The sequence below is a fragment of the Camelus dromedarius genome, chromosome 5 (assembly GCF_036321535.1).
Source record: "Camelus dromedarius isolate mCamDro1 chromosome 5, mCamDro1.pat, whole genome shotgun sequence".
NCBI classification, from domain to species: Eukaryota; Metazoa; Chordata; class Mammalia; order Artiodactyla; family Camelidae; genus Camelus; species Camelus dromedarius.
In genome coordinates this window covers 11,354,142-11,370,382 of record NC_087440.1, presented here as the reverse complement: position 1 = coordinate 11,370,382, position 16,241 = coordinate 11,354,142, and the positions used below count along the sequence as shown (strand labels likewise).

Genomic DNA, 16,241 nt, shown 5'->3' with positions numbered 1-16,241 from the left:
CAATCCTGAGGCAAAGATAATCTTTTTCTAAGCTTTATACAAAACCTGAAAATCATAAAGGAAAAGTTTTTTTCATACAAAAATCATAAACCCGTTTGCAAGTCATATGAGAATGATATACTGAGAATACCTATGTAACATATATAAGAGTTTTCAAAACATTTAAAGTACACCAACAAATCAATAAGAAAAAGGTTAAAACATTGAATAGAAAATATAACAAGGAATATGAGTAAGCAATTTATAAAAGACATTAAAATGGTTTATAAGAAAAAAATGCTCAACCTTACTACCAAAGACTGACAAAGAGAAACAAGATTATTTTACTGTCTAAACGATCAACAAAGATTAAACAGGTTAATAGGTTAGATACAGAAAAATAGGCACTAGAAACAGTGGAAGTGTATATGGGTATTATCCTTTGAGTAATTTCATAATAACAAAATTTTATAGGCATGTACCCTGTGACCTATCAACTCTCTTTCATTTCCTATCCATTTCCTTCCTAGGAATTTATCTGATAGAAATACTCACATGAGTAGGAAAATACGTATATATGTGTGTGAGAATGGTTGATGGAACAGTTTTTATAACATAAAAACTAGAAAGTGAAATGTCTACCAAGAGTGAATTTATTAAAATTAAAATTTGTAATATCTACAATTAATCCAACAATTTAAAAAATTAAAGTAGATCAACATGTCCTGACACAGAAAGGTATCAATAATATATTCTGTGAAAAAAGCAAGTCAGAAAATAATGTGCATAATAAAACCCTATTTATATTAATCTATATGCAATATATCAAAATTTTAAAGAGTATCTGTCAAAAAAGACTAAAATTACATGTAACATGTCTGCTAAATTTTCAGTGAGCTATTTATGACCTTCATAAACAGCAGGAAAAAAATAAACATTTTTTTAAAATGAAAAGATAAACCCAATTTTAAATAAATGAATGACTGACACAAATCCAAGTATCTTCTGGATGATTGTCTCTTTAAGGGAATCATATTAGAATGTTTATATCTGAGGTACCAAAAGTTTACTGTGGAAAACTGATGCCACAGAAAAGAGAGCACAAGCCAGGGCTTCGAAGAGTCCACAGTGCAGTCATTACCGCATCAAAGTGTGGGTCCAATGGCTGTCCTGCCTCTTGGTTATACCCATCTTGCAAGTGGTAGCAAAGAACCTCTCCAGAGCGAGCAGGCTTTCCTAGTTCTAATGGAGTGGACTTTCATTTACACACTGAACTCTACTGCTAAAGATAGCTATCTGGGGGGAAAAAATCTCCAATTAGAGTAGCAATGCTCAGAAAGAGGCAGCAATCTTGTCATATACAGCAGATTTAACGTTTTGACCTTGAAAACAAATTCTGCAAGAAGTGAGTCAATACACAGTTTCTTCACAAGTAACTCTGTGATGTTACATCCTTCAAATTGGGAAACAGCAGCAACCACTGCTTTATTTGAAGATAAAAACATCCCTTTTTGCCGCCACCTAAAAGAAGCCACACCTCTGACAAAAAGTTTGAAATAAGGTGAATAAACAATATGAATTCAAAATGTTGGGGGCAAATTAAGATACACATTAGTATGTAAATATCCCTTTCACCAGGTATTCTCATTCTGAGAAAAATCCTGACTTTCCGGGACTGTTATATCTTAATTTTAGAAAAGCCTGGAGGAGCTAATATAAAAGCCTGACCGGGCCCCTTACCCTCACTTGGGCAATGTAAGCCCCTGGTCTGTTGGCTCCTTTTCCCTTTTCAGGGAATCAATAAGTAAAATTACTGGGTTCTTGCTTTATGCTTTCTTCTACTCTCAAATTTTTTTAAAAATTTGTTTTTACTTTTTAAAATATATGTATTCATCATATATCTGTATTTTTCATTTATTTTAAACATACCTTCCACAAAAGGATAATCTGCCCTAACTTTTTTTTACAACTCTTTTACTTGTCATTTTCAAAAAAAGCTAGAAAGATGGGAAACAAAGGGATTTCCATTTTTTTAAGTACACAATAGATAATTAAGTATACATTCACTGTTACTTTCTAGTAGTAATATCAGATAAAATGTCAGTAAAGATGTTATTTGAGTTATCAACTAATCAAATACATAAGCAGTCATTACCAACCCCATGATACGTTATATTTCTTTGCCTTTCACTTTCACTTACATTTGCTCTCATAAAGTCCTCAAACAAGTTTCTAAAAGACTTTTTTACTTGAATGTTCTATATGTCAACTCAACTTGAAGTTGATGTCAAGAGTCAGATGCTGTATGTAACATACGCAGGATTGACGTCCCCAAAAGGAGAAGTCTAAGCTTTAAACTGTTTCTTTCCCTGAAAGACAAATGCTTACACAGGCACTATATCTCTGGAAGGCTGGGATTTCACATTCTTTGTAGGCTGTTTATGAAATCAACTTAAAGTACCATTTCTGAACGTTAAAAACACCACCCCTTCCTACTGTTAAGTTAGATTTATACTTTAGATCACAACTAAAACAAATCAAAACCAAAATTAAAGGCCCAAACATAAGCACTCTGCTTTCAGGACCTTTAATGCAGCAGAGTGCAAAGTCACAGTCAGGAAAGGGGCCAGGTTTCCTTCAGCCTAGTAACAGGCAAGAAGCTCTATCAAAAAATCAAATGAAGATCTCATCTGACTTTTTTCCATCAAACTTCCCAGTCTAAAAGTATGTATGAGATTAAATCATCACTCTTCAAATGTAGAATATGTTTTATGTAAATGTTACGTATGCAGGCCAATAATATTTTGCATGGGTAGATCACTCTGCCACTTACAAAGTGGTATTTTTATATCATATTTGATCTTCACAAATACCCCATGAAGTATGGCAATGACTGTGATACACAATGTACAATAGAGACTCGTAAGTTAAATTACCTGTCAACATCATTAAATGTCCTGACTCCCAATCCAATTGCCTTTTTACATTTCATCATGCTGGCAACATGAACCAGAAGTAAGGTTTTAGGATAGTGCTTTATGAACAAACATTGAAGAAAAATGAGATTCCTAACTTCCTGCTAATACTAATACTTCCTTGCTAACACCTCCTTCAGAAAACCTTACCGGCCCGTAAGCACGTTTCCACAAATTAAATACCTTTTTTCAAGTTTATCTGGTGCAATACATCAAACATGACCTTTGAAACCAATTCATACTTTTTTACCGTTTTTAATTTAGTCAAAACTGCAGAACTGCCAGAGAAAACCAAATACTGTATGATATCACTTATATGTGGAATATAAAAAATACAACAAACTAGTGAATATAACAAAAAAGAATATACTCACAGATATAGAGAACAAACCAGTGGTTACCAACTGAGGGGCGGTGGGGTACAGGGGTCGGGGAGTGGGAGGTACAAACAGTTGGCTGTATAGGCTCAAGGATGTATTATTGTACAACACAGGGAACAGAGCCAATATTTTGTAGTAACTGTAAATGGAAAGTAACCTTTAAAAACTATATTTAAAATGCTTTAAAAACTTTAAACAAAAACTGCAGAACTGCCAGGAAGAAAATTCTTGAAAATGTAAAGTTGTCACTTACAATACAGCAACATCGTCACATTAAGCACACACAAACACAGAAACAGTTCAGCCTCTGGTAGTTCTGCATTGTTAGATGAGTCTGCATTTTCTGTTTTAAAATATCGTGGGCTTAACAGGCCTTGCACTGTGTCCATAGTCTTGACAAGCAGAAACTACTTCTTAATTCTTAGTTCAAAATCACCTAATTTTTTAAAATATTTAACTTGGATAAGAAAACAATTATAGAACCTAGCCAACAATACTGTGGAACCAGTTAGTAAAATCAGACATATTAATCAATTATGACTGTTTTCTTATGCCCTGTAAATGAACCCATATATTTAGTAAGATATTGGCTCAACACAGGACATAAAATATACAAAAGGAAACAATAGAAAGTACTGAAAAGAAAATGAAATTTGGGGAGAGAAGCAAAGCTCCAGAGAAAACAACCTAAGAAAATGAAGTGTGACTTCTACAGCTTAAAAAACAAAAAAGCTTCAGAATGGATATTTTAAGAGTTAATGAACACTTGGAGTTGAGGTGAGTTCAATTTTTCAAGACTGCTGAAATACAGACTATTCTCATCAAAGAACAACGTGGCCCTTTACGACAGAAAACAAAATGTGGGCTAAATGATACGCTACCTACCCACCCATATCCAATGTATCTATAACAGAAAATAATGCAAAGCATAATAAAAAAAAATCAGACATATAAAACATAGTATTCAAAATGATTCAATGAAAACAAGCTTAAAGTCTCCCATTTTATAGTAATTGTTCAACTTCTTTATTTCCACTGGCAAATGATTACAAATAAACAAAAAATCCTATCTCCAGACCTTTCCAGATTAATACACCCACGTTTTGTCACCTGGTGTTATAGGAATAATCACGACTGCACTGCCTTCACTGAAGAAAAGTAAGCAATTTTCTTTGATTTTACTATACAATGAGAAAGGAAAACAGATCAAAATAAGATGAGATGTACAAGTGCTAAGAATTTTTGTCCTCTTTTTCCCTTTCCAGCCCAACCAATGCATTTCGTCACTTCTTGACAAATAATTTACATTTAAGCTTGTTATTCATAGTCTGTGGATGCAGTAACAGGGGCTCTGCCTATGCTGTTTGCTGTTGCTGCTAATTTGCTTTTTAAGATTAACGTTTAGAGTCCACTTGACTGGAATTGCTGCAGCTGTGCCCTTTTTTAAAATTAAGGTTTTCTCCCTCAATAAAGTTTGGAAAATACCAGAAAATAGAAAGAAAAAATAACTTGTAGTTTCACCATCTAATCACTTTTTTAACTATGAGTATTCTTTGAGTCTTATTTCTTTAAGACACAATCACTTCTAGCTCTACAGTTAACAAAATTAGACTTTCTAACCAACTTTCATTTAAAAACTAGTCTTTCCCACACCCTTAAATATTATTTGAGAAAGACTTTTACTAGCTTCTTTAAGAATCTCATCTTTAGCTTTGGGTAAAGGATTAAAAATTATTCACTAAAATAATACCCTTTCTTCTCCTTTCCCTTCCCCTTTATGATCAAAGCTCAGGACAGAACAGTAAACCATCCGCCTGAGAAATGTGGGGCCTATTAAGATTCAAACCTTAAGCCAAAGATATGATGCTCTAATAGTGACATTTCAAGCACTATCCAGTACATGTGACTTTATCAGAGGGGGCAAATCTGCTAAAATTCTCAGTACTAAAATAATTATCTATTCCAGCTACACGACAGAGCCATTCTGTTTTTTTTTTAATAAATCTAGAGTGAAGAAGTGCAAATTTCACCCATTCCACAAAATACCTAATTGAGTAGTTAAAACTGGCGCTCCCCACGGCAAAAAGTTGGATTCGTTAAACAAAAATAAACATGTAACGCGTACAAGGCACCACTGTGTGGACTGCTGTTCCGGAGAACTTATCGATCAGGAAAGTCGACACTAAAGGGAACCGGCGGAAGGGGACAAGGATAGGGAGGGGGATTTGATCATTATCACTCTGGCGCACGAGCAGAAATCCCAAATGCATTATTTAATATTTAATCTTTCTGTTATTGGCATCACGGAGCTCAAACGTCACCAGAAAAGATGGGCCGGCTGAAAACCCGGCAGCGTGACGCACATAACATCTTACCATATGGACTCGAATCAATCAGGACCGAGAAGCGCCTTAAGCCAGCCCCGCGACAGAAGGCGGGTGCGTCCCCCGGGCCATCAGCTTCCCCCGCACCCCCCGCGCACCGCTAGCGTCTGCACGCAGGAATCGGAGGCTGCAGGACCACCAGACCAGTCGCCTCGGGGCTCAGCTCTGGCCGAGGGGGCTGCGGACTCGCGCACGGAGGCCACCCAGGCGGCCGCAAACGCCAAGGGTCAAGCCCCTACCCGAGCAGCCCCCCCCCCCCCCCCCGCCTCCGTGGACACCCCGCGACTGCTTCGGCAAGGACTGAACCGCGAGTGCCGGCCAGGACCACGACAGTCCGCCAGACTCCCCCTCCCGGGGTCCAGACCCGCCCGGGGCCGTACCTGAGGGAGCAGCGCCACCTCCGCCGGCCGGCGCTGGCTGTCGCGGTGGCGGCTGTCACAGCTCCCAGAGCAGTGACGCCTCTCATAAAAACAACAACCTGCTCTCAGGCGTCCGCGGCCGGGAGGCGGCAGCCGGCGGGACGCCGCAGCGCATGCCGGGACTCGTAGTCCCGCCCGCGCTTCGTGTCGGGCGGCGGCGGAGAAAGAAACTACGACTCCCGAAGAGGAGCGCAGCCGCCGAGGGGAGGCTGCAGGAAGCTGTGGGAAGTTGGGCCCCGCGGCCGTGAGCCTCACAATATCCGGGCCCCAGGGCCGGAGAGGCGCCGCGGCCAGTTACTATGGAGACGGGCTGCTACAACCACTCGGAAGGATTCCACCCAGGAGGACGGCTCCCAGGATTAAGCGGATTCGTTTCTTGGTATTGATCCAGCCGCCGACGGTCCACCGCCTCTTTGCTGCTTTAACTGAGTGTGGTAAAAGGGTTGCGATCCCTCGGCGCTCGCTGGCCTTCTTGCCATCCGCTGCAGGAAAAGACTGCGTTTGCCGAAAAAAATAAAGAAGATACCGAGAATGACCGAGTGCGACTGGGTGGGTTTGGGCAAAGGGCTGGACGTTTTTGACTGCTGGTACTCTTACTATAAATTTGGGGCACCCCGCACTCCCACTCACCCCACCCCCAAAAAACCACCTTTCTTGGCAACCACTGGGCCACACAGTTGCAACATGCATTGCAGTAAGCCAGAATTGCCTCTCAAGGTAGGAAGATGACTGGGGACAGTATGCAGCTCCTACCCCTTCGCTAACTGCGGTGATGGGTTTGAACAAGAAAAATGTATCTTGTTAATTTTACATTTATTTACATTGTGCCTTGATCAAAAAAGGAAATGGGGGGAGGATATGGTGCATTTATACTCACTTCTCATGGAAACTGAAGGTTAAGGTTTAATTCTCTGTCCCCTAATTGTGGCCAAAAAAGATAAATTAAGAAAAATATCTTCTTATCCTTAAGAGTTGCTGACCTAATGTGTAACCTAGTAGAGAATTTGAAATAATCTTACTATTCTTTGTATTGGGCTCTTTTGTTTTTAATTGTATGTTTTGAACTCCACATTTTAATACCATATTTGAAGAAGGTGAAACTCAAATAAGAAAGCTGCAGTGAGAGCCTATGATATAAAAGCAGTGGGTGTTTTGTTTCTAAGTCTATAAAAATTTGTGAATTGTCCTGTGGGGCTAAAAGATTTAGGTAGACACTAACTTTTACAGATTGTGTGGTACAAATTATGCCAACAAAAATTTTCAGCTAATTTGTCTTCCATTTTGACTAGATTCTGTTTTCTGTTTTGAGTCAAAGTTGATTAGAATTTTAGAGCCAGTTTTAGAGGGTGATTTGAAAGTCACAACCTCTGTGACTGAGGTTGCCCTGGGCAACCTGATTGAGTGTCCATAAAGTATAGGGTTGGTACTTGTTCCCACAAGTCACAGGGCAGCACCTTCCACCTAAGAAGCTTTCCATGGGCTGGGTAATCTAGACATTTTAAGGAAACCTGACGTGTTGTAATACCATGGGATTCTGGTGACTTACTCTTCTCCAGTATCTGTGCTCTTGATATTTAAAACACATTAATAAGCAGTGTCAAAAAGAATAAATAGCAAGAGCTGATGAGTTCTACTTCCAGCTTTGCCAGCTTCCTCCAAGATTATGAGTATTACATGAGTATTACTGAACTGTAGCATATTACTGTAAGGTGTTATTAACCTGTAAATTTCAAAACTGAATTCTGGAAGATCATGCATATGCATTGAGGTAGACCTGCAAAAAAGAAAATGGTAAAAACTGGTTCCATTTAGATGGCAACTTATTTACACCCGATTTATTTTCATTTTTTCTACACAACCACAAGAACTGTGGCAGATTTTTTTTCACCAATTTTACAGACAATATACAAGTAAAGGTGCAATGATGACAAAGAACTAGAATCTAGGTCACACAGTTCTTGCCTTGTGCTACATCTCTAACACTCTATTGATACTCTTCAAATCTGTACAAAAGAAAAAAGAATGTAGTAAATACTTCACATTTGCAGATCTGAACTCAAGATTTCAAAACAAATAGGTCTTGACAGTGGGAAACTTAACTTTGCTTAGACATTAAGTAGAATAGCCCAGCAATTCAGAATCAGTGGGTTATTCTAAAGAGGAACCCACCTAATTTGACCCAAATTTGATCCTCACTTAAGCCTGACAACTTGGTCAATATTCTTTCCTCCATTTTAGAGTTGGAGAAACTGAGAATATATACTTGCTAGTTTTAAGGATTTAGAATTCTTCAAGGGTCTCAGCCTCATGAATCACAAGAATCTAGAGTCTTCAAAGTAAAAGAACTTTAATGCATATAAACAATCTTCTATTAATTTAACCTTAAAAAGTCAGTTACAGTACCCTGCCAATTTCTATGAGATTAGATATATAATATAATTTCAGACGTGGAAGGACTTAGATCTTAAATATTCCAGAAGTTGCCAAATTTGGAGGGTTTATTTAACTACCAACAGTTTCTGCCTACAGGGACACCAAAGAATGCATTTTTAAGGGCTTTATAACAAGTAAATCCCTATACACTTTCCTTCTTTTGTTCGAATAACTGAAAATCACTTTCCTATTGCTACATTTGGAGAGCCCTCATATCCTCAGATTAGGAAAGAAAACTATGTAATCCATCTCCTTTGTTTTGTCTATGAAGTTCCTCTTCATAGACAAGGAACTTCAAGCCTTGCAAAATAATTTCATCAAAGTCACACAGCTGTTATCTGTGGCAACATCAGAACCCGGAACTGGTGACACCTAATACGTGCTTTAGATAATTCTTACAGCAGGACGTACACAAATACAAATTTCCCAATTAGTCTGTTTGACTTGTTCTTCACAGAAAAGTACTTTCAAAATGCTTATTAAGGGCATTGTTCAAGTAGAACATTAATAGTTAACTGAAGATGTGCAATATGGTTTTATAGTACTTTTAAATAAAAAACTAGAACAACCCAATTAAAAAATAGAAGACCTGAACAGACGTATTTCCTAAGACACACAGATGGCACATAGGCACATGGAAAGATGCTCAACATCACTAATCATCAGAGAAACGCAAATCAAAACCACAATGAGATATCACTTCACAACTGTCAGAATGACTATCATCAAAAATAGTCAAATAACAAATGTTGGCAAAGATGTGGAGAAAAGGGAACCCTTGTTCACTGTTGGCGGGAATGTAAATTGGTTTTGCCACTGTGGAAGACAGTATGCAGGTTTCTCAAAAAACTAAAAATTGAACTACTGTATGATACAGCAATTCCACTCATGGGTATATAAAGTGCCCCCCCCAAAAAAACCCTAAAAACACTAATTTGAGCAATTCCACTCCTGGGTATATATATCTGAAGAAAATGAAAACATTAAGTCGAAAAAATATGCACCCCCCCCCATATTCACAGCAGCATTATTTACAATATCCAGTAAGTGGAAGCAACCTAAGTGTCCATCAACAGATGAAGGGATAAAGATGATGTGAGAATACCACATCAGCCATAAAAAAGAATGAAATTTTGCCATTTGCATGTCATGGATGGACTTGGAGGGTATTATGCTAAGTGAAATAAGTCAAACAGAGAAAGACAAATACTGTATGATATCACTTATATGTGGAATCTAAAAAATAACAACAAACAAGTGAATGTAACAAAAAAGAAGCAGACTCACAGATACAGAGAACAAACCAGTGGTCACCAGTGGGGAGAGGGAAGCAAGGAGGGGCAAGACAGGGGTAGGGAATTAAGACGTATAAACTACTATGTATAAAATAAATAAGCCACAAGGATATGTTGTACAACACAGGCAATATAGCCAATATTTTATAACTACAAATGGGGTATAACCTTTAAAAATTCTGAATCACTATGTTGTACATCTGAAACATAATATTGTAAATCAACTGTATCTCAAAAATAAATAAATAAAGCTGGCCTTTAGGAATGTTTATAGGGAAAACATTTTAGCTCAGGTTCAACTCACAGTAACTTTCTATTTTTCAAGATTATAACCAACCACACTACATTTAAAACATAAGTAGATATATGTATAAAGGAACTTAGATTTCTATTTGATTTTCCCAACTAGAAATACCAATGAAATTGTTTATAAAGGACTTCCAAATCTTTCAGAAAATATTAAGCAATATAATACAACCTCAAGGTGAAGTTTACTTTAAAAAATTCTATTTATAGTAACAGAACTTTAGGGACACCTCATCCTTCAGGTTGTAACTATTTTAAGATAATTAAATCAGGGCTGGGTTAATATTTATCTTCACCAATGGAAGGTAGAGGAAGAAACTTGTTTTAAAAAATAAACTATTTTCAGGCATTTCATTGGTAATTTTGGCATAAGAGATATAATTAATATTAACTTCCATCTAATTAGTATGCTTCAGTTCTTTTATAAGTAATACTGTACAGTAAGCATTTTTTCTGCAATTAAGTTTCTCAGGATAGACTTCAAAAAACTAAAATTTCAGGATTCAAAGTCATGAACATTTTTTTACTTCTTGGTGCACTTTGTTAGTCTTTTAAAATGGGGTTATTAATTTACCTGGCAATCATCAATGAAAGTGCTGTTTCACTGTCAAAACTGGCTATCATAATTTTCTTAAACACTCCCTGTGGTTTTTACTTACTGTTTTTAAAAAACTGTTATGTTTCCTACCTTGATATGTCTTTATCATTGAGACTAATATATTAATTATCTTTGCTTCATCAGAGTTACAGTACTTTGCCTATTTTTTTATGTAGGTATAAAAAAGACTTTATGAGGAAAATATATTAATCCTTTGTCATTCTTTCTAGATAATGCTCCCAGTCTGTGGTCTGCCTTTTTAATTTTGGGTGACTATGTTTTCATGTACAGATTAGGCAGTTAAATATATCAGTCCTTTCCTTTATAATTTGTCACTTTTAAGTTTATAATATTCTTTCTCAAAGTTTAAAATAACTTCCTCCTAGTTTCTATTTTTTCTATCATGTGATTTTAAATCAGTATTTAATAATTCATCTGAATTTTATTTTATTTTTTAAAAATAACCAATTTCCTAATGTTATTGAGCTGGTTTCCTATGTCTTGTCTTTTATATAATAAAATGTAAGCTCTAGGACCTTTATATTGTTCATCATTGTATTTCTAGCATCTAACAATGCCTGGCACATAGTAGGTTCTCAGTATTTGTTGAACAAGTGATTAATAAGGTCTGTATAGTCTGTTCCACTTGAATTCCTTCATCTTCATTATTGAAGCTTGATGTTTTTTACGTATTTGACTTTACTAAGGATAAAACATGTTAACCTGCATGTCCTAGAAAACAACATGTAGTTTGTATCCATTCTTTTTAATATTTTGCTCCCTCCCTCCCCAAACAGCTAAATTACTTACATTTTAAATATTAAATATACATAGGTTAATTAAATATTAAATTATAATAGACAGCACCACTGTCTACCCAAGTTTGTCCAGAAACATAGGGGTATTCTTGATGTGTCCCTCTTCCTCACCAACCACATCCAATAAGTCACCAGGTCCTATGAATTCTACTTCCAAAATGTCTCAAATTTATTTACTAGTCTTACTGTACCACCACCCTTCCATAAATCATCAACAATCACATGGACTATTGTAGCTCCTCTCCACATGCAATCAAGATTCTAACAGCAGCCAAAGTAATCTTACTAAAATATAGTACATTGCTCTGTACCAATCTATGCAATTCAGTGGGTGCTCTTCAATGTCCTCGAGAGAAAAGGACTCCCAAGAAGGAGAGTAGAAGGGGCTAAGCTTTTTGTTTTCCTCTGTTCTGTTTTTCCAGCTTTACTGAGATACAATTGACATATAACATTGTGTAAGTTCAAGCTGTCCAACGTGATGCTTTGATAAGCATGTATATTGTGAAATGATTACCACGATAAGATTAGTTAATACATCTATCACCTCACATCATTACAAATTTGTGTGTGTGGGAGTGGTGAGAACATCTACTTTTAGCAACTTTCAAATATATAATACAGCATTGTTAACTACCATCATCATACTGTAATTAGATCTCCAGAACTTACTCTTCTTGTAAGTTTGTATCCTTTGACCAAAATTTCTCCATTTCCCCCACCCCTCAGCCCCTGGCAGTCACCATTCTACCCTGTTTCTGAGTCTGACCTTTTTTCCCCCAGATTCCACATATATGTGAGATTATACAGTATTTGTCTTTCTCTGACTTAACTTCACTTAGCATAATGCCCTCGAGGTCCATCCATGTTGTTGCAAATGGCAGGATCCCCTTTTATGGCTGAATAAATATTCCATTATATATACATGCATATATACCAAAATTTCTTCATCCATTCTGATGAACATTTAGGTTGTTTCCATGTCTTAGCTATTGTGAATAATGCTGCAATGAACATGAAAATGCAAACATTGCTTCAAGACAGTAATTTCATTTCCTTTGGATCTATATACCCAAAAATGGAATTGTTGGATCATATGGTGGTTCTATTTTTAGTTTTTTGAGGAACCTCCATACTGTTTTCCATAATGGCTGCACTAATTTATATTCCCACCAACAGTGCATGAGGATTCCCCTTTTTTCCACAACCTCACCAACTCTTATTGTCTCTTGACTTTTTGATAATAGCCATTCTCACTGTGGTTTAGATTTGCATTTCCCTGATGGTTAGGGATGCTGAGCATCTTTTCATGCACCTGTTGGCCATCTGTAAGTCTTCCTGGGAAAAATGTCTACTCAGATCCTCTGCCCATTATTTAATTATATTGTTTGGTTTTTTGCTATTGAGTTGTATGAGTTCTTCAGATATTTTGGATATTAACCCCTTATCTGATATATGGTCTGCAAATATTTTCTCCCCTTCCATAGGTTGCCTCTTCATTCTGCTATTCCTGTGCTGTGCAGAAGCTTTTTAGTTTGATGAAATCACATTTACTGATTTTTGCTTTTATTGCTTGTAGTTTTGTTGTCATAGTCACAAAATCATTATGAAGACCAACTCCAAGGAGCTTTTTCCCTATGTTTTCTTCTAAGAGTTTTACATTTAAGTCTTTGATCCATTTTGAGTCACTTTTTCTGAGTGATATAAGATAGGATTGGACCTAAGTTTAAATAACTGGGGTTTTTTTAGAACTTCATAATTGAGAATTGTTTTATTCATTTATCTTTTAGGATAAGAAAAGTACTTCAGCTTCAAATTCAGACACAGAAATGAAACCTGAACAACTGCCTCCTTGTGTGAACCCAGGCAATCCTGTGTTTTCATGTATGTTGGACCCAAAGACACTCCATACGGCTACCTCACTATCGAAACCTAAGATGATTATGTATAAAACCAATTCAAGTAATTATGGTGAATTTTTACCTATGCCACAGTTTCTCCCCTGCTATTATGCTCCAAAGGATCAAGTGTTTTCAAGCTGTATCAGAGCTACTGGATTTTATCAAAATAACACTCTAAACACTGCGCCTGACAGAACAAGAACCCTTGATTTTCCTAATTTTCAACACACTCTATGAAAATATATTAGTCCTAAAGAGAAAATACACTCAGGAAAAAATGAGTTTTAAATCTAAGGCTAGGATACCTAATTTGAAATATAAAAAGATTTGTATTAATTTTTTTAAAATACCTAAAGCAGTACAAAAGATAACTGAATGACAGTGACTTCTTAAATAAAAATGTGTTCAAAATAGAATAAAATGTAAAAAGCATTTCATTATATCCTAGTTTTATTTAGTTCATGTAACTCTAAAAGCTTCAAAAGTATTTCAGGACCTCAGTTGTCTACTGAGTATATTTATCATGACAAAGGAACACAGGAACTCTAATATGAAAAGCTGAATTAAGGAAGATTCTGACCAGTAATTTCCTACTTTTCAGTTATTTCGACTAGTAGCTTAGAACATGGAGGAATGTTAGTTCCCACAGCCAAACTGGTGGAAGAGAGGACTTCATTCATTCATTTATTGAACATCTACTCATGGTAGGCACTATACGATGCAAATGGAACACAGTAATAAAATACCATGTCTTTTACTGTTCCAATAAACAACATTTTGGAAGAATGAGATCAGTAAATTAGTAACACATGATAATTTATGTACTGTAAAATACGTAAAAGGTCTTTCAGACACAGAGACAGAATTGCTTAAATTGAGACCAAAGCAATCTGGAGAAACATCCTGGAGAAGGTAAAGCCAAATCAAAGGAAAGGTCAGTCAGGCAGAAGAAACGTTATGCATAAAAGAACAGAAATGTGAGAGAATGTTGCATATTTTTACAAATGCAATTACTTTGATATATCTTAGAGAGCATGAGCAGTGGTGGATGATGGGCTGTTCAGTTATTTAAACTCTGTAATCCCATTGTATACAGAGATTTATTTAGCTGCCATCTGTTGAAACCTCCTGTTCAAATAGATCTGAGTACCTTTACTGGAAAAAAAATCACTGTTCTTATTTTTCCCTGTTGGTTCAGGATATTCACATCAATTAAAGAATAATCTTTTGAGTCACTAGGGGATCAGAAAAGTTGGGTTCGGAAAAGTTGACCCTTCTATTTACAAAAATAGCTTGATGTAAGAAAACAGCTCAAACTCTGCAGCTTCATAAAATGCTTCCAACTACCCCAAAATATGGTATTTGGTAATGGCACAAGAAAGAAAAAAATTAGTTTTGTTCACTTCCTCTAAAACATCAAAAATCAAGGCAGTGCACAAGATTTCCAGGTGAATGATGCAGCAGAATTTCAGTTTACCAGCCTTTTCTCTGCACAAACTATATACACTATTTCCCCCCTTCACTGTAGGTGCTTGATTTGTGGCAAGTGAAGTCAACTTTTTAATATGTAGAATCTAGAGATTAAGCTAAAGTTCCTTACTATGATAGGTGGTTAGGCCCTTTTTTGTTTTTGTTGTTGCTAAAATAAGAGAGGATGAATATCTCAGAATCAAGCATGTAGTCTGAAATGCCAATTTGTCATTCAGTGCCTATTAAAGTCCAAGGACTATTCTAGACAATAAGTACCTGCCTTCATGGAGGTGAGAGTCTAATAAATTCTAGTAGGGGAAACAAACCAAAAACACATGTATGAATATATGTATATATTCATATATAAATGTTATAGAATCTAAATATGTATATGTTTCTGTTACACATCTTTATGTTATACATGTTTATGCACACACAAATATTTATAAATATTTATATGTACATATAAATATGTAAGTGTAAAATAGGTGCACATATTTACATGTAAATATTTACATCCATATGCATATAACATTCATGTATTTATGTTATACAAATTTTATCTATGTAGATACTTTATTTACATGTTCTTTACATTTAAATGTTTATATATGTTTATATGTGTAAAATATGCCAGGCAATAAGAGTTACGAGGGAAAAATAAAATAGGGTTGGGGAGGCGTGCTTGGGCAAGGAGTTATTTTAGGTAGGGAAGGGTATAAACTGGTATTTGATCACACTCCTGAAGGAACTGGAGAGTCAAGCTGTTGAGGCAACTAAATATCAAGTCTGGAGTTCAAGGGAGAAGCCCACGTTAAATATAATCAATTTAAACAACATCTACACAGTGATATTATTTAAAATCATGAGACCAGATAAGACAACAAAGTGTAGGCAGAAGAGAGATCTGAGGACAAATCTCCAGGGAACTCTAACATTTAGAAGTCAGGGATGATCAGGCATAAACAGATGAGACCAAGAAGTGACGAGTGAAGTGGGAAGAAATGAGGAAGAGTGGGATGCCCCAAAGCCACATAAAGAACTTGTTTCAATATGAGGGAATGGCCCAGCTGTATGAAATGATTTGGGGAGCTAACACATGGACTGAGACCTGAAGGTTTGATTAGGCCTGGAGAGATCACTGGTGACCTCAACAAGAACTGTTCAGTGAGGTCCTAGAGAGAAAAACTGTACTGGAATAGATTTAAGAAAGACTGAAAGAAGTAAAAACTATGTTTTAGTCATTTTGCTGTACGTTGAACAGAGAAATGCGGTGATAGCTAGAA

The 16,241-nt window shown here is 36.3% G+C and overlaps 2 protein-coding genes across 7 annotated transcripts in view; one reads left to right on the top strand and one right to left on the bottom strand.

Moving 5' to 3' along the window:
• The window catches only part of CCPG1 (cell cycle progression 1), a 46,875-nt gene extending 40,661 nt beyond the window's left edge, over positions 1-6,214 (bottom strand). For 4 of the 5 annotated variants that reach the window (XM_064485576.1, XM_031453004.2, XM_064485577.1 and 1 more), the window contains exon 1: positions 6,099-6,214. The gene's annotated coding sequence lies outside the window, so the exon portion shown is untranslated. The remainder of the gene's footprint in view (positions 1-6,098) is intronic. The other variant, XM_064485575.1, reaches the window with a different exon arrangement.
• A 163-nt stretch (positions 6,215-6,377) lies between these two features.
• On the top strand, positions 6,378-13,901 carry PIERCE2 (piercer of microtubule wall 2). 2 transcript variants are annotated; one of them, XM_010979586.3, is made up of 2 exons: positions 6,378-6,686; positions 13,375-13,901. In XM_010979586.3, the coding sequence occupies exons 1-2, from the start codon at positions 6,669-6,671 to the stop codon at positions 13,720-13,722; spliced, it is 366 nt and encodes a 121-aa protein (XP_010977888.1). In that variant the 5' UTR covers positions 6,378-6,668; the 3' UTR covers positions 13,723-13,901. The 2 variants fall into 2 exon arrangements, with proteins under 2 accessions (XP_010977888.1, XP_010977887.1); XM_010979585.3 differs by having other exon boundaries at positions 6,378-6,854.
• The last annotated feature ends 2,340 nt before the right edge of the window (positions 13,902-16,241 follow it).